The following is a 26,617-nucleotide window of genomic DNA, read 5'->3' as shown; positions in this document are numbered from 1 at the left end:
CTGTCTGCCACGCTCAGTTAGCGCTCGGGTACAAGGCAAAGGATCCCGACGTCCCCTTTGCGCGGCTAGGAGTAAGCGTGGCGCTCCCCAAACTGCTCTACGTGCACCTCTTAGCAGACAAACATGGGGCGCTGCGCGGACCCCGGCCGCGCGCCACGGGGGTTCAGTGACTCCCTTGTGGGATGCGGGCGACATGGGAGGAGAGAGGAAGGAGGGTCCCCCCAGGGCCCGTCTCTGGCGGTCAGTGATGGCCCCATTAGCGGTCAGGGAGGGGGGAGTGTCTGGCTGCGAAGGGTGCAGTGGACGCAAGGTGGATCCTGCCAGCCCCGCTGGACAGACCGGCTCCCGCGCAGTTTCACAGTCTCTCAGCCAAGCACAAACGTCTGAGGCGAACAGAGCCCCGCATACCACCGTGATCGTGCGTTTTCCTTCAGCTGCTCCGCCGGGATGCTGCTGTCGCTGCACGCGCCGAGATCTGGTGCGTGCTGCTGCCTGCCGGGCCGGGGATGTCTCCTTTTCCTCGGATCGCCTCCTCTCCACCCTTTTAACCGCCCGGGCTGCTTGTCCGCTTTAAAGCCGACCTGCCATTCCCCACCCCCACTCCAACCCATCCACGGGCGAACAGCTCAGGGGCTGTGGGGGAGTTGCTAGGAACTTCACCAGAGCCCGGGCTGACCGCATGTGCGCAGCTGCTGCGGGTCACGCGTGTACCTGTGCGCGTGCAATGCGCACAAGCGACTAAGCCCGCATGCATGTGGGACTGCAGCCGTGTGCACGCGTGTGTGGGATTCTGCGTGGAGGGCATGGGCGGGGGGAGGGGAGCGGGCCGCACACGTGCCAGCTCTAGGGGGGTGCGCCCTGGCTGGAGCCCCCTGGCTGTCTCAGCGGCTGCGGGTCCCGCCGGAGGCGCTCCGGGAAGCGTGTAAGGCGCGCCCGGTGCGGCGGGGAGTCCGGAGAGCTGCTGCTCCGGCCCACCCCGGCTCAGCTCCCCCGGTCGGGGGCTGTCAGCAGAGTCCCGTTCCCCGCGGCGCAGCGCAGCGCAGAGCCTTCCGAGCCCGGTCCCGGGCAGCCGCCGCCGCCGCAGCATCCCTCCGCCCGCCGCCGCCGGCCCCGCCCTGCCGGGGGACCTGCATCCCGCTCCTCCAATCAGGGGCCGGGCTGCCTTGGCCACGTGACCCCGGCGGGCTGAGGGACCTGCTGCTTCCCCCGCGCCAGAGGGATGCGGGCGGCAGAGCGCGAGAGCAGGCGGCGGCCGCTGGGCTGCGGAGCGCCGTGACTCCCTCCCCGCCTGGAGCCCTATGGCAGCTGCCGCCGCCGCCTCTTCCCTCCTGCCCGGCCGCCGCCGCCACCGCGCCTCGGGCTGAGCCCGGCCGCCGGATCTCGCCGCCGCTGTGAAACTCTCAGGATCGTCATGCCGGGACTTGGCTGCCTCTTCCTGACCTGCTGCTGGCCGGGGCCCCCGGGATGCTAGGCAGCCCCCCCGGAGCCCGCCTGCCCCCCGTCGCCCCGAGACCGTGTCGCTTCGGGGAGCCCCTGGCTGCTGCTGCCGCCGAGTTGAGTTAAGAAGTCATGGTGCTTGGGGAAGCCTCCCCCCCTCGGCAGTGCAGCGGCGGCGGCTGGACACTTGGCGATTGCTGTTGCTGGCTGCTGCTGCCGGTGATGTTACTCATCATAGCCCGACCAGTGAAACTTGCCGCTTTCCCTACCTCCTTAAGTGACTGCCAAACGCCTACCGGCTGGAATTGCTCTGGTAAGCTGCAAGCCAGATCCCCCGCCACCTTCCTCTCTGTATCCTTTTCCAAAGGCGGGCTCGTCCCAAAACCCGCAGATCGCGGCGCTGACTGCAAATTACAGAGCATTTCGCGAGCCCTCCCAGTCCGGTGTGCATTTACAAAGGAGTGACTGGACAGCGGGGCAGAAAGTGCAGGCATGTTTCAGTACTTCCCCACCCTGCACTCTAATGGCATCTGCCTTTCAGCGGTGTAGTGCATAGAGTTTGTTGCAGGCTGGACACACACTATCATTTTGTCATCCCGCAAAACTGATTAATGCCATGGGGTGGTTTTTTTAATGTATTAGAAGTGAGAAGAGTGTATGTGTGTGTGAGAGAGAGAAACAATTTTAGGAGAGAGAATGCAATAAATCGCGTTGTGGCTGTCTGAGAAATGCTGATTTATTGCAGAAAGTGCAAGAGTCTGTGCTAGGTCGCCTTTCCAAGAAAAAGCAACTCCTGATAATAATATGGAAGGTTAATCCTGTTGGGCGAAGACCCCTTTTTGTCGCTGCTTCCAGGCATTTCGATTTTGTTGTAGGCATGGGATTTTGTTTGCCTTTCTGTCTTTCTTTATATTGTATTCACTTTGTAAACCCTATAGTTTCTGGAGAGAAGTTAGCAGAGGAACCGTTTACATCTGTCACACTGGGTACTCACAGGACCAAAGGGCAGGGTAGCTAGCCGCAAGTGATCAAGAAGTAACGCCTCTTTCCTCGAGTTCTCCTGCGGACTGCTATTAAACAGGCTTTTCCTCTTTATCTGGTCAATTTCAGACCCGCTGGAAGGTGCCTGCCAGGCACAGTGCGGGTGAAATATACTAATTGAATAAGGAAGAGGCTGGGGACCGGAGTTCTTGCCCTTTTAGATCAGCTGCGAGCTGGCTTTGTGTCTGATCAGCATAGTCCTTAATACAATAATAACAGTGCATTGCGTGGAGTGTGTTTACCATTTGTGCAGTATTTTCAAAACAACCACTGTTTGTGAACGCCTGTGGGTGCGGGTTTTCTGTTTCTAGCTGATCGCTCAGTCCTTTTTGAAGCACTCTTTTATATATAGACAGGGAGAGAGATCTCCAGACCCATTAGCAGGCTTCTGGTGAAGCAGAATCACTCTGTCTCTTTCAGTGACAAAGTGATGTATGTTTAAATATGTCAGTGTTGTGTGTGTATGTGTTGGAGGTTGGGAGACAAGTGCTGTATATAGGTTAAAGTTAAATGCTTATCTATCCACTGATTTAAAAAAAACACTCAAAATAGGGTGATCCCAATTATTTATCATCCTTAAAGTCACTGACTTTACAGTGAGTATAATATTTGGGTCAGCAGGCTATGCCTCCGATATTCGAGGTGTTTCTGCAATTAGACCTTTTAATAGGATTCTGAGAAAATAGCAGCCTTCAAGGTAATATCATATATCGTAGGTTGGCAAGAAGCAATTTTCAGTTTTCATTTTTAATATTCAGTGATATGGTTAGAAGAACTAGAACATTTAAAAAATCAGTGGGATTAAATCTTAATGGATTTAGAGTGTAATATAGTTGTTTTGCTTAGCCTCGCTTACACACTGTCGGAGTGGGATGGCAACTAGTGAAATCTGAAATTCACGCTGGCATTCATGAGCTAAATCTTCAGCCAGATCTGTTTGTCTGCAGAACTGAAGGGAAAGAACTAGGTTCACTCAGCAGCTTCTGAAGAACCTGGCACCCCTCCTGTTAACTTAGAGGTGATCAATCTTCATTGGAATCAGACAGACCATCACAGAAAACACACAGCCTGTTTATCTTTATTATTGGGGCTTTGTTATGGCATTGTCTGGAGAAATTCCAGTTTGGACTTTAGACCCAAAGATCTGCTATTGCATGGGAAAACGTTGAACCAACCAAAGAAAATATAATACACCAGTTACTGGATCATTTTTGAGGAACTGGAGTCTAATATTGTAGAATAAAGAGGGTGGAGGTGTGGGGAATAAGGACATAAAATGTGGATAACTGAAAACAGGGAAGGACAGAACATCCAGACTGTATTATTTCATCAACAAGATTATGGTGCTGTGTAAATTAGAAAAGCAATCACCCTGTATTGTATATCCTTCCAGACTGAAGCTGACAGTATTTTTCTGTTTACATTTGAGGTTATGATGACAGAGAAAATGATCTCTTTCTTTGTGATACCAATACCTGTAAATTTGATGGGGAGTGTTTAAGAATTGGAGACAGTGTGACTTGCGTCTGTCAGTTCAAGGTAAGAAGAGTGCTGTTTCATTCTCTAATTCACTAACGAGAATACAAATCTGGGATCTCCCTTTACAACCTATCACTTGGCAATTTATTTCTCTCCATGCAGTGAAGTTAGAGGGAAAACCTGGCAGCAAGTATAAAGAGCTGGCAGGAGAGCCAACGGATGTCAAAAAGACATAAGTTTCTCTGGGAAAATGCAGATGCTGCGGTGATAAATGTCCCTTTGGGGTCTGCAGCTTCAGGTTGTGCATGTGTGATTTTGCTGCTGTGCCCTTTTAACAAGGATTTTAAATCCTTTCCAAATTTACTAATGATACTGATCATGCTTTATACACTCCGTGTTCTGTTCTAGTTAGAGAAATGGATCTGTAATGTGCTCATACGGTATTTTCAGTAAGGCTGCATAGTGGCAATGCTTCTGGTTGCTTATCAGATTTAGCCTCCCCCTGCCCCCGTCCAAAATCACAAACTTCCTTTAGGTGTTGGGTAGTTTTAGTGGGCTATTGTTGATTTTTCTCTCCCCCCCCCCACACACACCTCCTTTCTCTCTTCCCTCTCCATTCAGCTAAGTCTAAACCTCAGGCATCCTTAAAGTCACACAGTTTAATCATAAAGTATTCCTTCTAGTGTGTTTTGCCTAACACACAAAACAGCTGTGCTTTGCGTAATTATCCAGATAAATTTTTTGCAAGTTATTGAGTTTTGAGACTGTACCATCATATGCTGTATATACACCTATGCTCCAGTGGCTTTTTGCATTTTAATAGAGCTTTATTCAATTGTAAAACTTTTAAAAAGTATTTAAATAGTTACAGTAGAATAGACTGAATGGTGCAGTGTTCAGTATTGTGCTCATCTGTAATGATTGATTTAATTTATTATTGAGCATTGATAGACTATTTACTCTAAAGATTGACAAATATCATTTGTATTATCAGAGGCAAAAATATCATATCTGAGGAGGAAAGAGACAAAATTAATAATGCCTTAATTTAAAAAATGAAAGAATATCTCACCAAATGCAAAACAATTATTTTACTAAAATTACTGTATTTAACATTAAATGGTTGTGCTTTTCCATTGACAGAGATAATATATATAGCCCCTAACCAATTCATTAAGTTTCCAGTTTACATATGGTCAAACATTTCATATTTAAAAATAAATGTTAATGTAGAGAGTTGAGTGGTGCAACATTAGCATTTGTAACATGTTTAGTTGTTAAGACATTTTCTTTCCCAAGGAAACCCTATAATGCAATCAACATTTGTGACTTGCACTGTTGCCTGGTGCTGATACCTGTGCTGTGCCACTGACATTTTGATCATACGTGTCCATAGAGAACACTATGTTCTTGTGTTTGGTCACAGTTTGGCACGGGCAGTTGGTTTAAAGCAATAGACCAATTGCCCGGGAGGAGCAAACCAAGACTTTGCTAAGGACAGGGGACACAATGGAAGCTATGTTTTCCCAAGGAAGCATGCCAATCTTTGGTGACTTAGAATAAAGAAGCCATAGTAAACCTCAGTAGAATGCATTCTCTTGGATTTGGGAGATCAGTGATATCTGTGCTGATGTTGGGAAAACATATGAAGGGGGACAGTTGAAATATACCAGAGAAACAAGATACGGGCTTGCCAGGTTTCATCATCTGGGTAATGTTTATAATCTTAAATGAGATTAAAGTAAAGTGACCAGGTAATCGTGGGCCTCATTGAAAGTCCTCTGAAGTCAATGAGAACCTACCATTGGCTTCAATGGGCTTTGGGTCAGGCTCCATATGAAATCAGAGCTCTTTCTTTTGGCTTTGGCCATTCACATCTTTGAACATGAGCTCGTAATGCAAGCTACTTATGGCTGATGCTATACAGACAATGCAAATACTTGTGTGGCTGATGCTGTCGATTTGCTAGAGTCAAAGTAATCCTTGTACTGCTGAAAATTCCTTACTTTAATAGCGTTAAAGCAGGGAGGAACTTGGCTCATCATGTAGCATCAGTGGGCAGTTTGGGACACAGGAAAGGTACACCATTGTAGCAGAAAATGAATTCTAATACAGTTTGGGTTGACTGAGTAACACACAAAGTAACACATTGGGTATATGGAATACAGTCACAAATCCATGTGACTCAAGTTAGGGGGTTTGCTTAGTCAGAATTCAGGCCTGTTTTCCATCCACACTTCTCCATGGTGACAATGAGCAAATCAACATAGGAATGCACATCAGTTTAATTATTTTTTATGTTTTCTCTGGTACTTGCTAGGGGCTTTAACTGCTGTTGGAAAGCAAAGATGAGGGTTGCCTTTATGCTATTTAAAACTTCTGTCTGGCCACTTCTTTATCTGTTTTTCATAACACTGGTCAGATAGTGTCCAGCCAAACTGATTTAACAAAATAAACATTTGTTGCTTGAAAGGCAAATTAAAACCAGACTGCTTTGGGTCATTTGAATGGGCTACTACTCCCAGGCAGAAGATAAATGACTGGGGGTTTCCCCCCAGTTGACTCATTTTTGCTTTTTTAACACTGCAAAAATATAGACCATCCACTGATTTCACCTGGTGAGGGACTTGTATTTCACCAGAGAGTATCCTCTCCGCATCTGTTTTAATAAGAACAGAAGTTCACTTCTTGTTTTAGAGCACAACCCTATGTGTTCATTGGGTATTAATGTATCAGGCCATTAATCATTCCCTCTCATTGGAGCTCATTATTAGCTATAGGTAATAACCTCAAGGATTTAGAATTAACCAGCATTTCTTTTTATGACCTCATAATCTCTGCATATTAGAAGGGCCTTTATCTGACTGCCCCTGATTGCACTAATCTGCCCTAGCCCCTATTCTTTTTCCTCTGTGACAACATGAAAATGTCTGAATAGGTACTTAGGTATTTCAGTTGATGCTGAGTTTGTTTCTCTACATTTAGGACCTGATCTTGAAAACATTTACACACACATGTAGCTTTTCTTATGTGAGTAGTCTCATTTGCTTCAATGGGGCTGCTCACATGAGTTAGTTCCTCATGTGCTTAAGTATTTTCAGGATCAGGGCCTTAGTTACAGAGTTGTGAGTTGTATTATTGAAATGCATTTTCATATTACTTTGCATGCTCAAAATATGTGAAGTGTGGTGACAGTATTTATCATATCATACTTATGAGAGTAGGAATGTATATACTCGATCATGAGCCAGTCCGTTTATAAGCCGACCCCTCCAAGATGGATAAGTAAAAATGGAAATTTTTTATGACCCATTCATAAGCCGACCTTATAATTCAGGGGTCAGCAAACTTTGACTCCTGGGCCATTAGGATAGGCCGCTGGCGGGCTGAGATGGTTTGTTTACCTCGAGCGTCCGCAGGCACGGAGGTAAACCTAAGTAAACAAAGTGTCCCGGCGTGCCAGCTGCTTACCCTGACAGGCCGGGACAGCAACTGATGGGGAAATTTTTTTCGGGGGGAGAAGCTGGGGGTCAGGGGAGTAACCCCTGTGACCACCCCCCACATGACCCCACATCTAGCCCACGACCCCCACACTCTCCCAATCCCATCACTTCCCACCTTATCTGGGGAGGGCCAGGGGAGGATGTCTCTGGCCTGGCTGGAGCTGCTCCGGCAGGCTGGGCAGCGCGGCCGCAGACTGCTCCGGCGGGCCAAACCAGACGATGCGGCCGCAGCATGTTCCAGCGGGCTGGGCCGGGCAGCATGGCTGCAGCCTGCTCTGGGGGGCGGGGCCGAGTGGCACGGCCTGCAGCCCCGGAGCTGCAGCTGCTTCGGACGCTGGGGGGAGAGCAGCGTGGCCAGAAGGGGAGAGACTTTGGCCTCGCCTCTTCCCTTCTGGCTCTGCTGGCTGTGCTGTCTCTCCTTGCTCTCTCTGTTGGGGGGAGGGGCTGTGTCCCACATCTCCCTCTCTATACCCGTTCATAAGCCGACCCCCTTCTCTGGTGCTTCCCTTTTTTACTAAGAAAATTTGTCTTATGAACGAGTATATACGGTAATCAGTTTTGTAGTGCTAACATGAGCAGGAGTTACACAAGTATGTCAGCTTCTGTGCTAAATAAACCTTATAAACTCTGCTAAACCAATATATTCCTATGCCTATGATTATAGGCGTACAAGGTTCCAAATGCTATGAAAGGTAGTCAAGGGCCAGTGCTTGGCTAAATTAGGGCATACTTATTGTTCTTCCTTGCTTGGGTTAAGCAAATATATGTTAAAAATACACGTGTGAGAGGGAGAATTCTACATAATAAGAACTTTACCGTTGCAGCGAATGAGAGTTTTGACATGATCTGGCCCTCGCTGAAACTCATCCTGAGGCCTAGGACTTGGTGTACTGAGTCCTGAGCCAATGCCCAGAATGTACTGCTGGATTGAGGAAACAGTGACAATCAAAATGCCACTAACCTCTTCTAGGACCAGAAAGAAATACTTTTTATACCAATGGAAAGCTGTGAATGCCAGTTTTCCATTGTTATAAAGTAGCAGAATCCAGCTGTGACAGATCATGAGATATCAGATTATTAAAATCACACTATTCTGATAACCATTTTGATTTTTCTTCCCCCCTTTAGCTCTGATATGATTTTTTTTTTTTCACAGTCTTCAATGCCACTGGAACTCAGAACTATATAGTTAGTAACCTTTGAAAGCTTCACATACCCACGTTCACTGTTGCTGAGCAGCAGCTTTAATTTTTTTCTTTTTGTCAGTATAACAATTTTGTATAGATGATGGCATAAAGAACGGATAATAGATGCATAAATACATCTTGCAGGGAACACATTTTGAAAAGGAAAGGATGTGTCACCTATATGTATGCAGTGACACATGGCTTGTTGTGTGTTACACAAAGCACAGTTCCACCAGTGAGCCTGATTCTCAGTTTCAAAGTGTCAAGAGTCCTGAAAATGCCAGGATGGAAGAGAAAGAAAGATTGTAAAAGCAGAACACAGTAACATCCTCCACAGAATGCAATAGTGTCTCAAATACCTTCTGTGCTTCTAAATGTACAGAATTTTGGGTGAAATCCTGTCCCCATTGTAGTCAATGGCAATGTTGCTGTTGACTTCAGTGGTCCAGGACTTCACCCTTGACCTTTTCATTTGTTACCCTCACTAAACCCTGCTCACTTTATGCACGTGAACAGCCACAGCTGAGGTAATGGGGTCACCCACATAGGTAAGGAAAGCAGGATGTGGCCCTTATTGTTTTGAAGCTAGTTGGCATAAAAATTATGAATCTTATCCTGCTCTCATTGAAACTAATGGAAAATTTGCAACTGATGAATGTTACAATATTCTGGGCCAACTCCTGAATGTCTTGTTCACATAAATAGTCACAATGGTGTCCATGGAACTTTATGTGTAAGGCAACTAAGACTTGGTCCTACATGCTTAAAAAAATCCAATTGTTTGTGTAAACTATTCCAAACCACCCTTCAGCTCTGTCCAAATCACGGTTTAGCTTCTGGGTGAAATCTGGCACTTCTGCCTTTGACATAGGTCAGATTTAGAATGTATTCCTCAAAATGGCAAACAGGCACATTTTAATCGATAGTTTAAAATCTTAGGGCAGGTCTACACTACCCGCCTGAATTGGCGGGTAGAAATCGATCTCTTGGGGATCGAATTATCGCGTCTCGTCGGGATGCGACAATCGATCCCCGAATCGACGCTTGAACTCCACCAGCGGAGGTAGGAGTAAGCGCCGTCGACGGGAGAGCCGCGGAGATCGATTTGCCGCCGTCCTCACAGCGGGGTAAGTTGGCTCCGATACGTCGAATTCAGCTACACTATTCGCGTAGCTGAATTTGCGTATCTTAAATTGACGACCCCCCCGTAGTGAGGACATAGCCTTAGAATTGATGAGCTGTGGGCTAGGAGAATAAAGCCTTTGCTGGTATGTTTATGAAAAAGAAGGTGGCACAGCAGGCCTGAGAATTTTAAGAAAATATAATACATAGGGAAAACGTCACTCATCTTGGATCAACCAAAATGTCACTCTGACAAAGTCTGAATAATTTCCTGGCTATATCCCTGTGTGGAGGCCAGCAATTAATTCAGCTCACGCATGTGTTAATCATTTCTGTAGCCATTCGTATCTAGGCAGATTTCAAATTCATATTGACATCAGTTTCATACTGGATATCACGTGTATTAGCATAACATAAGACACTCAGCATAAGACAGCTAAATTGATGGTATGACTTTTTAATTTTTATGTGGTTTTTAAACAGAGGTGATCTTTTGTAAATAATAATCTTGATTATTACTTTTGTTATAATTAAACAATGAAGCATATCAGGAGTATAGTAATCATGAGATAATCACATCCCTGGCATAATTATCAGGTACAGGGCACATCCAAGTATCTCTAATACCTCAGAGTGTGATTATCTTATGATAACTACACCCTGTAGGTTGCCTAATTTCCATTATAAAATGGAATTATTTTTATTAAAATGAACAAGCAGGGGGGAAAAACTTGTTCTTTTTGTGATGGAGGAAAATAAAGCTGATAGTTGACAATACTGAGCAGAAGTTTCAGCTGAGCTGATAGAGTGTATATTATTTAATCTCTGTTCTTCAGTATTGTTGACTTTACATGCCTTGTAATTCTGGCCCTGATGCCCTCACCATGAAATGGAGAGCTGTGAACTCTAGGAAATACTGTAACAAGAGCTTGTTGAAAAAATTTCAAATTTCAACATTTTTAATGAAAAAAGGGAACACATCTTTGGTGAAAATTTTAACAAAACAATCCATCCTGTTTTCCAATCAGTTCTAATTAAGAGAGAGAGTGTGCATGCCTATTATCCTCCAATGGGAGTGGGAATGCATGCATTGCTATACCAGATAAGACCAGATGTACATCTTGTCTAGCATTCTGTCTCTGAATAGCCAGCACCAATTTCTTTAAAGATATATGAAAGCCCATAGTGGACAGTTATGGAATAACTAGCCCATATGGGAAGTTTCTTACTCACACCTGTCAGTTAGAGGTCGGGTTTTTCCCTGAAGCATGACTGTTTAATATCCCTTCAGTTTTTTTCCTGTAGTCCTACTAATAATGATAGATTTGAAAAGAATGGAAGGATCAGGCAGTTTCTAAGCTCCTATTGTTTTCATGGTGTTTTATTTTTTGACTGGGGGATGGGGGTATGACTTGGCACAGTATCATTTGGTGGTTGTTACTAATTACATTCTTTCTTTTTCTGCATTCATTAGTGTAACAGCGACTATGTGCCGGTGTGTGGCTCCAATGGCGATACCTATCAGAACGAATGCTACTTGAGACAGGCTGCCTGCAAGCAACAGAGTGAAATACTTGTGATGTCGGAAGGATCATGTGCAACTGGTATGTATAATACTCCGTTTGTAGACTATATTGAGAACTTGGTTTGAAACCAGATAAAATAGCTTGCATATCCTGATAAGGACTCTTTGGATTCCTGGTGAATTAACTCCAGATGAATAATTTACCGTATAGACCTTAAGCAGCTACTGTCATCCATTCCTTTTTAAAAAAGATTCTTGAGATGATTTTGAGGAGCAGGGCATAGAATACCATTTTTGTTTTAATATTTATCTTGCATTCTGCCATGTGGTGTGCATTGTATACAGATATCTAGTGTGAATACATGTAACTGGACATAGAGATTAAGTTAACCTAGAACACTTTGCTTGTGTCAGTGGCACTCTGTAATCTGGAGGGGATAGCCTATGAGTGTTACTGCATATGGTAACTTTCCCATAGGCTTTTTCTTGTATACTTAGGATTAGATCCCCAGATGGTATAAATCAGCATAGCTTCAGTGACTGCCATGGAACTATACTGATTTATAGTGACTAAGGTTTTGGCCTTAAACTTTAAGTTAAATTAGTGAGATTGTGCAATGGTCTTCTCTGTATTTCTTGGAAGAATTCATTGAATATTATTTCTCAAGGCACCTTTCTTTGAATCTGGGCACTGTGAAATATTTGTAGCTCTCCTATATGTAACATACAGAAAGGTGAATGAGCACAATCTGACATGAAAACTGACTTGCTCTGTGCTGGAGTTCTCAATGTTTTCCTTTTGTGTTCTGTACTCATTGGAGGTGGGCAATCAAGTTAACTTGAAAAGAAGAGAAGGATCAAGTCTTTGTTCCTTGAGGGAACTCTTTAAATGTAAAGCAGAATTTTTCAGGTTAGGCTAGAAGAGTCAATAAAACGTGCATAAGAAAAGCTTTCTGTGCACTGCAGCAATCTGTGTTTCTTGCACCTGAAGAAATTTTATTTTCTCTTCTGTAAACTATGCTTCGTCTGAGATTGCTACCTAAGATTTTTCCAGGGGAAAAGTACATTCTGTAATGTTCTTTGTCTACAAATTGGTATTATCTGGAGTTCAGGCAGGCAAAGTCTGTTTTGGCAAAAGAGTTTCTTTTAGGACAGATACTGGGCTGTTTTCATCAAAAAGTTTAATAGAATAATTCCACTTCCTTGCTGCGTCATTTCTTAATCTCTCCCATTATTTGTAGTAGTCACTTTGGAGACATCCTCTCTGATGCTAGAGGTGTTCAGGGAGGGAAAAAAACTGGGATTCCTGAAGTCTTGAACATTTGGTCTCTTTTTTCCCTCCTCACAAAGACAAGGCTTTTATCAATTATGGACCTGATCTAAAACCCACTGAAGTCAACGGGAATCTTTCAATTCGCTTTGTGGGGCTTTAGATCGGGCCTTATCGGAGAGTGCTCTTTGCTTTTCTTGGGGCTGCTGGGGAGTTACTGGATCTCTCACTGGATGTAGGCAGAGAGAGCAGAATGTTAATCACAAGAATACCCCTATTCCATCATGCTGAGAGGAGAGTGCTAAACCAACTGGTTTGGAATCTGCTGGATTCCCCCCAAGGGTGGTGTAAGAGGGACCAGCGCAATCCCACCCTACAGTGGAGGGAATGTCACTAAGAACATCTGGTGAGAAAGGGAGGATCGTGAGAAAGAAACCCCTTGAGGATGGCTTGGTGGAGTCTGGATATGAATGTGTAGAAGGACAAAGGAAAAACATGGAGCTTCTTCCTCCAAACAGCTGGGAAATGCATGGAGTACATAAAGGGGAGAAAGGCTAGTGTTCATCTCTTCCCAGCTGCCAGGCAGGGGAGAGAGTGGGGGAGCCTCTGCTTTCCAGAAGCCAGTAGTGGTGTGAGATTGAAGAGACCTTCCTCTCACTAAGCAGCTGGCCTGGAGAGGGTGTGTAGTGGGGAGTAGATTGGAGAATCAGATTAGGAAATATGGGTTTGCAAAGGATGCTAGGCAGGGGTGGCTCCAGGCACCAGTGCAGCAAGCGCATGCCTGGGGCGGCAAGCCGCGGGGGGCGGCCTGCCAGTCGCCGTGAGGGCGGCAGTCAGGCGGCCTTCAGCAGCATGCCTGCGGGAGGTCCGCCGGTCCCGCGGTTTCGGCAGCAATTCGGCGGCGAGTATACCGAAGCTGCGGGACCGGCAGATCACCCTGAGATCACCCATGTGCCTCCAAAGGCTGCCTGACTGCCATGTTTGGGGAGGCAAAAACATAGAGCCACCCCTGATGCTAGGTAGTAGAGCACCATCATATTTTATTCCCTATTCCAACCACTCATTGCCCCTGATGTTTATGATCATACTATGAAAAAGCCCACAGTTTCAAGATTTAGCCAGCTAAAAAAACAACATAATTGAGTAACGTGGCTCGTCTGTTTGTTTAGCAAGCTGCAAGATTTAATTGGTAACCCACTGCTGTGGCAAAAAAAAAGTCTTGTTAATCTGAAGATTTTTTTTTTTTTAATCTGAATAATGATGGAGTTTACAAACTGACTTAGATTAACAAGATCTGACCGTAAATAAATTGGGATTCAACTCTTGATATACAAACAGAATCACAATCTTGCCTTTGCAATCTCTTCGTTTGCCTTTCTAACTGCCTTTGACACTGAGCAGTGCTTGCGAGTTGAGCTCTCCGGTAAAAAGAAGCTCTTGATAATGTAACTTTCTCTTTTGCTTTCATCAATGCCTTTATTATATTAAACTGCTGAAAATGGAGATAGAATTTAGATTTTCTTTTAGCCAGACATCTCTCCATTTGTGTGCATTTTTACACATTGATTTGTTAAGAATGCTTCTCAATGAAGTTCTTTGCTTGATAATTTCATGTAGGTGCTCTTCCTAAAACTGGAAACATAAACAGTCCATCTAAATTTCTTCAGGTTAAGTTGAAGGATTTAAAGACAAAGCACTTGGTTTAACAAGCAAGTAACCATTAGGAGAGTCTGTAATTCTGACCTTTCCTTTAAAGGATTAAACTAATTATTTCAACTGACAATGTTCAATGTTACTCTGAAAATGTGTGTGGGGGAGAGAGGAAGGAAAGATTAGCAATTTTATAAAAAGGTTTTGCTTGCTTACTAGGTATTCATTATAAATATTTCCTTTATTTACTGCATAGGCATTCAGTTTATGTTAGGAATACTGACTCAGTGTTTGTCATTAAAGATTTCTGATATTCTTACATCTATAAAGCTCTTTGATTGTTATGACTATATGTGACATTCATTTTTATATGTTCCAACACTGAATTAAAGTTTTTTCTTTTTTTTAAAATATGGCGTGTGTAAGGGAGGAATGAAATTGCACAGTAAAGTAACTTTGCAAAACTGTTAATCACAAAGCTCTTGAAGAAGATGGTTTATCAGTCTCGGCAAATGAGACAGAGACTTAGGAGAACATTACAGCACTCCTGTGCTTGGGCTTTTTCTGTCTTTTATGGAGACTTTTAAGAAAATGCAGACATCAGAAAGATGGCTTGAGCGAACCATGTAAAGATTAGATCTCTGTAATTTACCCAGGGATGACATTAAACATAAGATACACCCTGATACATTTAACTGAGCAGTGTTGCCTTACATATTCATAGGTCTTATTGTCACATCTGAATATAAATTTCATTGTGTTTTCTCTTCAGATGCAGGCTCAGGATCTGGGGATGGAGGTAAGAGTCCTCTTTTAATATTACTCTGTCTATCTAGAAACACAAGGTCTTTCTCCTTTCTGTAGTGTAAGTGGATGTGCTTTGCAGTTTTGTTGTAACGCTATGTATTGTCTTTCATTTAGGTTTTTCTGAAGTGACATTTTGCATTTTAGGCAAGCTGAAACCTCATAAAGACCTGCCGTTTTCTAGGGAAATTCAGCAACCATATTACTTCTGAGAGGATTCTGTATTATTTATGAGTTGTACTAGGTGCTCTATCTCCATCTGCTGTTTCTAGCACACTCATTTATTTTAAGTTTAATATAATATTTCTCCTGTTTTTAAAACATGAACGAAACCCCCTGCGTTGTCAGTCTTCCCCCTGGAGGATTCAAACCCAATAATTTGCAGTACTAGAGAGCATTCTTGTAGTAGTTATGAAGCAGAAATGTCATTGGTAGGAAAATGATGATGTGGCTTTAAAAAAAAACACAACAAAACCCCAGACTCTAACTACTTACAGGGACAACGTTAAACATTTTAGGCCTTTAGTTTAGATTTTGTTTTTAAAAAATGGTATGTGGTGATTTGTTAGTTAAACATTTTTGAGTTAGATCATAGATCTTGTACACAGTCCTCCTAAGCAAGAGACCGTGCATAGCTGCAAAAGAGGCACTGGGATGCATTGTGCCCAAGGGGATGTCTGTGCTACAAACAGAGGTGTGACTGCAACACACATGGACATACCCAAGCCAATGCAACATGCAAAGCAGCATGGGCTAGACAAACCTGCCCAGGACTCTGGGTAGATACTCGAGAGACTAGCCCAGGCTGTCATGGCTTTGCTGCTATTATTCTTTGTGCGACCTAGATCAAAGCTAATCCAGGTGTTCTGCAGTCCTACTTTGGATTGCAGTGTAAACATCCCCACAGAGAGAAGGACAATGCCTCCCAAGCACCCTGGCTGTGGTAGGGCAGGGTGTAACAATGCTGGTTCTGGCGGGACCCAACTGAGAGTGCCAATTCAGGACAAATTGCTTAAAGCAGGGCAGATACAGCCAAAGGCCAGGGTTTCTGTGCCAAGGCAAACCAAACCAGCCAAACAGAGAAGACTTTGGTTTTACCCCACTGGCTAACCACAAGTCACACAAGCAATTCCCTTAGATGCTCCAGTTTCCCAGTAATACCACCAGTGCCACTCGTTATGAGGATGAATGGTTATGAAAACCAGTACCCCAGTAAAAGAAAAAGGTTCTCTCGATCCCAAAGGACCAAGCCCCAGACCCAGGTCAATATACAAGTCAGATCTTACCCACAAATCACACTGTTGCCAGTCCTTTAGAATCTACAATCTAAAGGTTTATTCATAAAAGGGAAAAGATACAGATGAGAGCTAGAATTGGTTAAATGGAATCAATTACATACAGTAATGGCAAAGTTCTTGGTTCAGGCTTGTAGCAATGATGGAATAAGCTGCAGGTTCAAATCAAGTCTCTGGAGTACATCCACAGCTGGGATGGGTCATCAGTCATTTGTTTAGAGCTTCCGATTGTAGCAAAGTCCCTCCAGAGGTAAGAAGCAGGATTGAAGACAAGATGGAGATGAGGCAGCTGCCTTTTATAGTCTCTTGTCATGTGGCCCCTCTTTCTTTATTCCAAAGACAAGCATTTGGGCACATGGCAAGAAAAAACCTTAGAATTCTGTCCATAGGCATGTCCCTGCATACCTTGCTGAGTCACAAGGTGTATCTGCCTTCTTTCAATGGGTCAGTTGTATAGCTGATGGTCGTTAATGGGCCATCAAGCAGGCTAGGCAATGCTGACACCAAATTGTCTGGGATGTCACCCAGAAGCATAGCACAAGTTTGAAATACAGACAGTATAGAGCCAATAGTTATAACTTTTAACTACAAAAATGATACATACGTAAAAATAGCATAATCATAACCAGCAAACCATAACCTTGTCTTAGACACCTTATTTGACCCTTTATACAAGATTTGGTGCCACTACAGGACCTTGGTTGCAACAATGATCTATACGGTTCCAGTTCATGTCAGTAACGTCGCACAGGGATCATTACTTGACCAGATTGTGACTAGTCCTAACACAGCCTCATTGGCTGGTGCATAGGAGAGTGGGACCATGGCTTCGTCCCTAGGGAAGCATAGGGTGCAAAACCCCTGTATTCCTGCCCCACTGCCACCCACCTCGGCACCCAGAACAAATATCTGAATAGGCCTAATGTGAGCGTGCAAGGAGAGAAAACGTTGCTCCCCTCTAGTCCCCTGCGTAGTCACATCGGGGCTAGTCATAACCTCTCCCTAAAACAGTCCCCTATGGTGTTGGAAACCTTACAGACTTGTGCTAGTACAGGGACTGTAACAGGGTGGCTTGCCCCTTAAGGGCTGGTGGCCTGGGATCAGCCAACCCTGCTTCTGAAGGAGCCACCTGTGTTGAGCCACCTTGATGGGGCCTCATGGAGGACAGCTGATTCCCCTACAAAGGGCAGCAGGAAGCTGGAGATGCCTAGGAAGCTGTGGCAGAGAATGAGGAAGACCCTGGCACCAGGGGTGTAAAAGCTGAGCTCCAGCCTGGTAAAGCACAGGAGTGATGACTGGACTGGCAGCCAGGTCTGAGAAGGGCTGGGGACTTCTGATCTTAGAGAAGAGAGACATTGAATGGGAGGCTGGGCCCGGAGGGCCAGACTGTGTCAGGACTAAATCAGTTGGACCCCAGGAGGGGACTGTTTTGTACCTTTGGATGGGTGATGTGCAGTTCTTAAGGGGCCCTGAAGAGTGACCTCTGGTCATGAGGGGGTGCTGTGGAGGCAGCTGCCCTGTTACAGGGACCCTCCAAATCTTACATGATGTGGATCACAACTTAATAGTGAGATTGTCTCATGGACCAACCAGGCTGCATTCATGACTTCAGGGATGTCATTTGATGGGATTTAGCCGTTACTTATGTAATTTATCAGGTGATTTATGAGGAGGTGAGCTAACATCATAGGACCAGCCAGCTCTCTGTGGCTCACCAGACTAATTATGTTGTCTATTCCATGTGAAATACAAAACAAGACAACATCACCTAAGGCAAAAAGTAAGCCAGAGGTGTCTCTTCCCCCCCCCCCCCTCGTTGATTTCAACAGGGACAGGGTTTCACCCTAGATAATTTTAATAATAATACTTTGCACTTACAGGTTTTGATTCTCCTCCCACACCAGTTTTATACTGTAACTACATTGAGTTCAGTGAACTTACACTGGTGTAAATCAGGGGTAAGAGAGATGGAATCAGACCCCTACATTTCTTTTCACCCAGAGATGCTTATGTAAAACCCTTTTAAACCCTACACACAGTAGATAAGACTAACCATGCCATTGGCATGTTATTGCCTCATATAGTCTGAAATGTTTTGTACAACTACAGAAAGCCAACTGAGCCATGGACATAAAGTTGTTGGGTTAACTTACAGTGAATTAATGTTTTTTTCTCAACCATTGGTTGCCATATCACAAGTAAATTGGCATTTTTTTTATTGTTGTCGAAGTTCTCTTCCTCCGTTGCCCCAACTTCTGGAAGACAAAAAAAAATCTGAATTTTTAAAGTGTAATTTAATTTCACTTTCAGTCAGCTAAAGTTTTATTTAAAAGTATAGGAAAGGAATTACATTTATCGACTAATGTTCATGGTTTTAGAAAGTGACTACTAATTTTTGGGTGCCTCCATTTTTGCATAGCCAGCTTGAGACACCTTATAAAGTGGCCTGACTTTCAGATAGTAGGTACTCCGGATTTTCTAGAAGTCAGGCCCCTTTTAAGGTGTCTCATGGTGGGCAACCAAAAAAACTGAAATCTCAAAATCTCTAGTCACTTCTGAAAATTTTGCCTATATATTTCTGTCTTGGCAGAATCTTTTTACAGCTGGTTACAGAATGTGGATGAAGTCTTCAAAAGTGCACAGAAAAGAAGGATTTCTGATTCATACTGTATATTCAGTACTTACAATTTATACTTAAGTTGGGCTTTTCACACAAATGATATGTAAGTGATTTTTCAGATGCAGAGTCAAATGAAATTAATATTTTTATATATATACACACACCAAAGAAAACAGATATGATTTGAAGATTGTTTATAAAAAATATAGAGGGAACAAACTTGGCCATTCTCCTGAGGTATGAATTCAGACTCAAAGAGCAGAACAAGCAAAAACATAACTTCCAAACAATTTGAGTTTAAAAGCAGATGTTCACAAAAGACAAGTAGAACAGGACCTCAGGGCCTGGCTAGGCAGGTAGTAGAGAAATAGATCTGTGAAGTAGATGGGATCAAGTTGGAGCATCCATTTAAAGGTCTACAAAGCTGCCTTCTATAATACAAGATTTAATAGGCAGCTAATGTAGTTCTCAGAATACAGAAGTATATTAATGTGCTTTGAGAAGCCAAACCTAAGTCAAGTAAACACTCTCACTACATCATTCTTTACTAGGCAACATCCTGTCATAAAGGCTACAACAAATTCTAGATTTCATTAGAGCAGGGCTTGAAAAATCCACTCAACGGTGATGAGTGGGAAGTTTTCCTTGCCAAGTGTGAGAATTTAGTCATCAACTACTGCATAATTTGAGCGTTCTTGATTTTACTTAAGCTTTTTTTCTCTTATGGTTTTGAAAATAACCTTCCAAATGTATTGTCAGTATTGTCTTCCCAAGTCTGCAGACTGGCAGCGCCAGTGACTCTCAAGCTACTCATAGACTTGCCAATCCGCAGCAGAGTGCAATAAACAGTCAGTTTCACTGCTTCTACTCCTAAGGCTCCAAGCGTCAGCAAATCTGTCAAAATTTGTTAGTATTGTGCCATTGCTGCCTGTGACTTCGGGAAGCGTATGAGCAGCAAGAGCGGCAGGTTCTGAAGATATTTATGGGGAGGTTGAATTTTTAAAAAGGGTCTGGAAGGTGAGTAGAGTAGTGGAAATCTCCTCCTCAGACAGTAACCAGGAGGCTCTGGAGTGGGCTGAATAGATAAAGTGCCTGCTCCTGTCTAGCAAATGGGGGTTGGGGAGCTGCAAACTTATCTGACACCTTCTACTCAAAGGCTAATACAACAGATGGAGACACCAAGATGGGTCCAGGGAAAACACCTTAGCAGAAATCTCAGCATCTTACTACCTCGCTTTTCAGCAGCTGGAGGTGACAGGGGAGAGTGTTTCTTACTAGGACTTTACTGCTTGTGTTCCTCAATGCCTTCATATCGACCTCGGGCTGGTAGGTTCAGTCCAGCTATTAATGGTGAATTTTCCAAACCCTGCAGACACAAGGCTTGACTCAATCAGTAGGGGGCACAATCACACATCACCCCTAAGATGTTACTGCCTGGTTAACAGGAGGAGGCTGTACTCTCCCTTCACAGCTGGATTCAGTGAGCTCTCCACTGCATAGTCCCTTAATGACTTTTATGGATTTCCCATTTGGATTTCATGTACCATTAACATCCCCCAAGTCTGCTCCTGACTCCCTCCTGTGTGAACCTGAGGGGTGACAGCTCCTGCAGAAGCCATGTTCCAGAAGTAGTGGGGAGAGGAAGCTGTGCATAGAAACAAGGCCTCTGCCAGTGTCCTGAGAGCCATGGGATTCTTATGCTATTTGAGGTGTAGGGGCCCACACGCCCTGACCATTCATGGTTTGGATAACCCAGTGGAATGATGAACACACCATATGCTGAAACTCAGTTTCCTGCCCTTATGGGAAAAGCTTCCTAAAAGGAAACATAAAGGTATAGAATTAAAAGCCACCTCTACATTTTGATCGTGGATCATGGAATAGGGGATGGAATTATTTAAAAAAATAAAATAAGCTGTACTCCGGAAGGTGCAGTGTCAATCAAATGCAGAGGGCTAATCAATAAAAAATAAAAAAAAGAATCTTGCTTTGATGTGAAAAACTTCATATGCAGAATTCTGAAAAAGAATAATTTAAAGAGCTCCCACTCACTTTCAATCTACGTTATTCTTTAGATGGCTGACTCTTTTTCGAACCCAAAGTAATCCCATTTATTTGTCTTGAAATGCTTCACAATGAAATCTTGCTTGTTTCCTAGCTTCTTTAAAACAGCGACAAACTCAAGAGGGAATATTTTTATTATTGTCCGTACTGTACTCAGAACAGTCTCACCTTGATTACTTGTTTCACTGAAATTTCGTTTCCCTTTCCTTACCTCTATTTATAGATCTCGCTGTTGCTCAGCTTTCCTTCCTAATGGATAACTAGGTAGCCAGGTACCTGTATGGCCCCATTACAGCAGTATCCGAGCATCTACATAGAACTAATTTCAGGGCCCAGCTCAATTTCTGTTGAAATCCTGCTGACTTCAGGGGGAGTTAGATAGGACCCACGTCTTCCACACCTCTCATCCTAGCTTGATTTTATGTTCATTATGGTTTAGGATAAAGTCGAGTGAAGAAACCAAGTCACTTACTTAATCAATATCCTCATTACTTGTGTTTCAATAGCATGTAGAGGCTCTAATGGAGATCAGGGCTCCATTCTTCTAGGAAGCATGTAAATGCAATCCCTGCCCCATACAGCTTATAGTCTTAACAGACAAAGGTTGGAAGGAAAAACAGCAGCACAGAGAGGTGAAGTGACTTGCCCAAAGTCACACAGCGGCTCAGTGGCAGAGCTGGGAATAAAACCTAGGTCTCCTGAATCCCAGTCCAGTGCCTTATCAGTTGAACCATGCTGCCTATCAATAGGCCAGGGGGTTGCCCAAATGTAACCGAGCAAATAATTGGACCTACATATTATTCTTAGGATTTTTCCTACTTTGTCACCCCATCGTGATTAATCATGAGCGCACTCTCTCTCCCCTGTCATGTTGTTAGTTCATTTTTTTTGCTTGCTCCCTTGGGAAAAACTGAAGTTTTGGGGGCTCATTGTGAGCAGAGAGTCCACTGACACACATCCAGCTTCAGACCTGGGGCCCTGACTTCCTTTTCCTGCAGGTATTGGAGGTGTCAGGGTGTGTGTTATAAAACTGTTCAGAAGAGCAGGTAATCCCAATGCATTAACCCAGGCTTCTTGTCTCAAGCAAAATAGAGAAAGAGATTAACCCTTTAAAACCTGAATATCTGACTTATTTTAAGGCCAGTTGTCATGCAGCAAGTTATGGTAACAAGCAGTTACACTTAGCCTCATGTATCATCTTCTTTTCCCAATACCAAACAGTTACTTTGACCTGATTACATTTGTATTTGTCTGTGTACTAATTTGGTATGAATAACTGCTAAATTCAGCAGTGCTGTTGCTTTTATACTAATTTTTTTCCCCATTCTGCTTTGTTGCAAGATAGATTGATAGGCAGGGCTATGCAGAACATAATGAATATTGTTGTAAACCCCTTCCTCGAAATATCACTCGAGCCACAATACTCTATAAAAGCTGGAGTGTCCATTGCCTAGAATTAATCAGTGTATAAATGTGATACTAACACATACACACAGTATATATGTGAGAGTAATGTGAGTGGGCTAATTTAAACTACAAAAGCAAGGGAATTGAGATTTAAGACTGAAACACCCATCCTTTTGTGCCTGGGCATTGTAGATAATAAGGTACGCTATCATGTGGCCTGAGAACGTTTGCTGATCTTGTGTATTATATATAACTGTAGTGCATCAAACAGGGAATTTTGTGGCTTAATTTCATTTGGAGTATATTTTTATGGCAATATCAAAAAGATAAGAAAATGTAGTGAGTGTAACGCAAGAGTGACTGGGAATATTTAAATCTTAAGTGACCAATCTGAATGGTCAGTTTTCATTATCTAATTATTATTTTTTTACTGTGTTAACCTCTTTGTAATATATGTGTATAGCTTGGGGTACAGCTTTCAAAGGCACTAATGTCCCCATTTTCAGAAGTGACTTGGGTACTTAGGAGTATAAGAGGTTGTCTACAGGAACAATTAGACCATGACAAGCTGGGGTGTGAATCTACCCCACAGTAGCCTGCCGGGGTCTAACTGTCTGCGTACCACCTGCTGATGTGTGCTAGCAGTTTGTTAGAGCTCTTTGAGCAAGATCAGAGTGTTCTAAGGAACTGCTAATGCACATGCTGTGCACACTACCACTTATGCCTTTGTTGTTCGGGGGAGGGGGGTCGGGGACGAGGGTGGGGGGACGACGACTGTGTTTTCTTCACACCCCTGAGCAACATTTTGCCAACATAAGTGGTAGTGTAGACATGGTGTTAAGCTCCTAAATGCCTAAATCACTTTTGCAAATGGGACTGAGGTTCCTAAGTCACTGAGATGCTTTAGTACATTTTAACTTTGGCTCTCTCCTGCTCCCCCACTCTCCCTGCCATGGTCCAAAACCCTAGCGAATATTCCCATACTCTCTCCTTGACTTAAATGTGTAACTCCCATTATATTTTAACTTGTTTTAACTTTGGACATTGGAAAATATTCTTTAAACTATACAGCGTTTCCCCTAACTGTTGACCAGTCTCAGCAGTTGAAGATTATCATTGCCCCTTTTCAGTCACTCATGCAAAAGCCTGGGAAAAGAAATAGACTTTTGCACAAATTAAACAAATCTGTGCACACTAGAGGTGGAAGTGAATTCCAGGAGTGAGGCCCTTCGAGTGAGAACATCCTGCCCCTAGCACTCAGTCGCTTACATTTATGGATAGTTATCTTAAGTATTTGAACCTCCAGGGACAATGGCATGCCAGGAAAGCGTGTAAGGAAGTGATTTTCTTATATCAAAAAGAATATGACATCCCGCAGTGTACATAGTGCTCATTTCAAATGGCCTATTTTTAGTTTCAAAATCAGAAATTCTTCTCCACACCAAAACTGAGATAAAAGTCAAAAATATGCTTTTAATGATGTGCTGTATGTAAAGGCCATAAACCACTCTAAATCATCAAAACCTCAAACAAATCCTATAATATTCCAGCAAACAGATCAAAGAGAGAGCATCTTAGCTCATGCAACATACATATTGGTATGCCATTACAGTGAGCCACATTTGGCTGTTACATTGGCGTAAACCTGAAATAATGTCTCTCGACTACAGTAGAGTTATTGGAAATGTGGAAGATCAGGAGAATATAGCCCATAATTTTGGCTACCTGCATTCTTCCTAAAGGAGTGAAACTGCTTCTCTAAAGCTTTAAAATGGGTACTTCACACTCACTCTAAGTACCACAAGAGGCCCTGATTCAGGAAAGCACTTAAGCATATGTATAACTTCCAACCTGTGCTTAAGACCCATTAACTTTGTGGCCTTAAGTGCTATCCTGAATAGAGATGCTTTCCTGAACTGGGGCCTGAGGAAAGCTGCAGGGGAGCAAACATTACTTAGGCCTTGGCTACACTTTAAGCTGTACAGCGCTGTGAGGTAAACCTGTCTTCGTACAGCTGAGTAGGGAAAAGCGCTGCAGTCTGTCCACACTGACAGCTGCCAGCGCAGTGGTGTGGCCACACTTGTAACATTTGCAGCTGTGTTGGGAGTGGTGCATTATGGGCAGCTATCCCAGCATTCATGTGGCTGCAACGTGCTTTTCAAAACGGGGGGCGGGAGGGAGGGTGGAGTGTGACAGGGAGTGTGGGGGGAGAGAGAGTGCTTTTTGGAGCATGTCAGCACTCTACTTTGCAAGTTCCGAACTCCCGGCCCCCTCATTCATTCACTCACTCATTCAAAGCAAACAGCAAAATGTTTGCTTTTTCTCTGTTATACAAGCTTTGAAACCGGCACTTCTACATTCCTGCAGCCGGTCACAACAATGGAGAGGATTGGCCACTTGACAAGGGTATTAGTACAGCACTGCAAGCGTTTACACTCACACCCGTGAGTCGTAGCCACTCCGCTGTATCTCTTATGCTTCTCGGGGAGGTGGAGTACCTGCAGCGGTGTACCCAGGGAGATACAGCGCTGTAAGTGCCCTGCCAGTGTGGATGGGGAGTGAGTTACAGCACTGGGGGAAGCTTTACAGCGCTGTAACTCGCAAGTGTAGCCAAGGCCTTAGTTCCCTGTATGCCTCCTACTTATACCTTTTGTGGTTTAATAGTGTAAGTGCTTGATTGACTATGCCCCTTCCTTGAATTATTTGCTGGCATTCCGTATGACTGGTTTGAAGTTCCAATGGGATCTAAAAGCACAAATAAGATGAAAACATCCTCTCAATGTTCATATGCTATTTAAGCTTTAACTCTTGTGCTAATTTCAGTCAGATTCTTTAATGTTAATTTAAGATAGTCTGTTTTTTGAGTATTTAAATTCCCTTTTGTCTTGAGGCTTTTTTCCCTTATCCTACTAGCTTTGGAGTCAATGGGAATTGTCATATTCAGGGAAAGTACGATTGGATCTCAAATATTTAACAGACTGACTTTGTTTAAAGACGCATACAGAGAGTTTTTAATGAGTATATTGTGGACCTGAGATACCACAGCAGTTCACATAGCTGTTCAGATAAACTAAAAATTGTAGGCTAAAGTGTTGCTAGGTCTCACAATTTTATCATGAGTCTTGTGATGTTGGTCTTAAAGCCCTGGGCTCTGAGTCATGTTATCACATGAGACTCTGACTTAAAAAGTTTCTAGGCCTCATGGTTGGAGAGTGAGCTACAAAATGGACCCGAAAGGCTTAAATGCCAGAAGGCAAATAAAAAGAGCCCAAAATTATCTTGTGAAAATGTCATGACTCTGGTTGTTTAATGCTTGGAGTTGGCAATCCTGGTGGTTGTTCTAGTATATTCTATGTAGTATTCTAGTATAGATCCTGAATCTAGTTATAGTATATAATAGATAACGTGAGGATAAATGTAGGCTATATACTGTAGATTATACATACAATAGAATGAGATTGCTCTTGCATACAAATTCTGTCGTATGGAATCAGGAGAATTAGTTACTATGCCAGTGTACTTGCGGCTTACAAAGAAACAAAATATTTTTTCCCAACTTAAATTTTTGCCAAAGACATGCATAGAAGATGGAAAAGCTTCACCTAACAGGAAAAAGTCTCTAATTCTCCTTTTCACTGCTTTGCATTTGAAAGTGACTTCCTAGATTATATTACATTGCATTTAACCCCACTTTAAGATGACCACCAGCCACCATAATTTAGATAGCCCTGTGTCCTATGTTTGTAATGCGTTTAGACAAATAGCAGTGAAGTAAATTGAGGGGCTTAAGTTTATTTAGATTAGTGGCCTTTTAAAAAAAAAGGTGTGCATAGTTTTGAAGTCTGTTTGCATCTAATTAGCTGTTTGGCTAAAACAAGGTGATGTCACTTGTAATCCACGCAGAGGTGAAGATATGATACAATAGGCTGGTCTATAATCTCTTCAGTGAGGCTTGTAGCACTGTCATGGAGCATAGTGAGAGCATATAGAATTTCAGTGTGTAATATAAAATCAAATATAATAGCATAAGGCAGCTTTCTTACCCTGATTCAAATAGTAGAAGTCCTATTTCTCCTATTCAAATAGTAGAAGTCCTATATCCTTTGGCTCCTTATCACTGCAATTTATAGCTATACCTTTGTAGCAGGCTTTGCTAGGGTTACCATATTTCAGCAAGCAAAAAAGAGGACGGGAGGAGCCCCGCCCTAGCCCC

At 43.3% G+C, this 26,617-nt stretch overlaps 1 protein-coding gene across 1 annotated transcript in view; it reads left to right on the top strand.

Annotated features, from left to right (window-relative positions):
• Positions 1 to 1,353: 1,353 nt before the first annotated feature.
• TMEFF2 (transmembrane protein with EGF like and two follistatin like domains 2) overlaps positions 1,354 to 26,617 on the top strand; it is a 169,105-nt gene continuing 143,841 nt past the window's right edge. Inside the window, exons 1-4 of the mRNA XM_024195282.3 lie at positions 1,354 to 1,750; positions 3,908 to 4,017; positions 11,244 to 11,373; positions 14,987 to 15,013. Coding sequence (XP_024051050.1) covers positions 1,570 to 1,750; positions 3,908 to 4,017; positions 11,244 to 11,373; positions 14,987 to 15,013 — 448 coding nt within the window. The 5' untranslated portion in view covers positions 1,354 to 1,569. The remainder of the gene's footprint in view (positions 1,751 to 3,907; positions 4,018 to 11,243; positions 11,374 to 14,986; positions 15,014 to 26,617) is intronic.

The sequence above is a fragment of the Terrapene carolina genome, unplaced genomic scaffold (assembly GCF_002925995.2).
Source record: "Terrapene carolina triunguis isolate 2854851 unplaced genomic scaffold, T_m_triunguis-2.0 Scaffold62, whole genome shotgun sequence".
In the NCBI taxonomy this organism is placed as follows: domain Eukaryota; kingdom Metazoa; phylum Chordata; order Testudines; family Emydidae; genus Terrapene; species Terrapene triunguis.
This window is presented reverse-complemented; position numbering and strand designations above follow the sequence as displayed.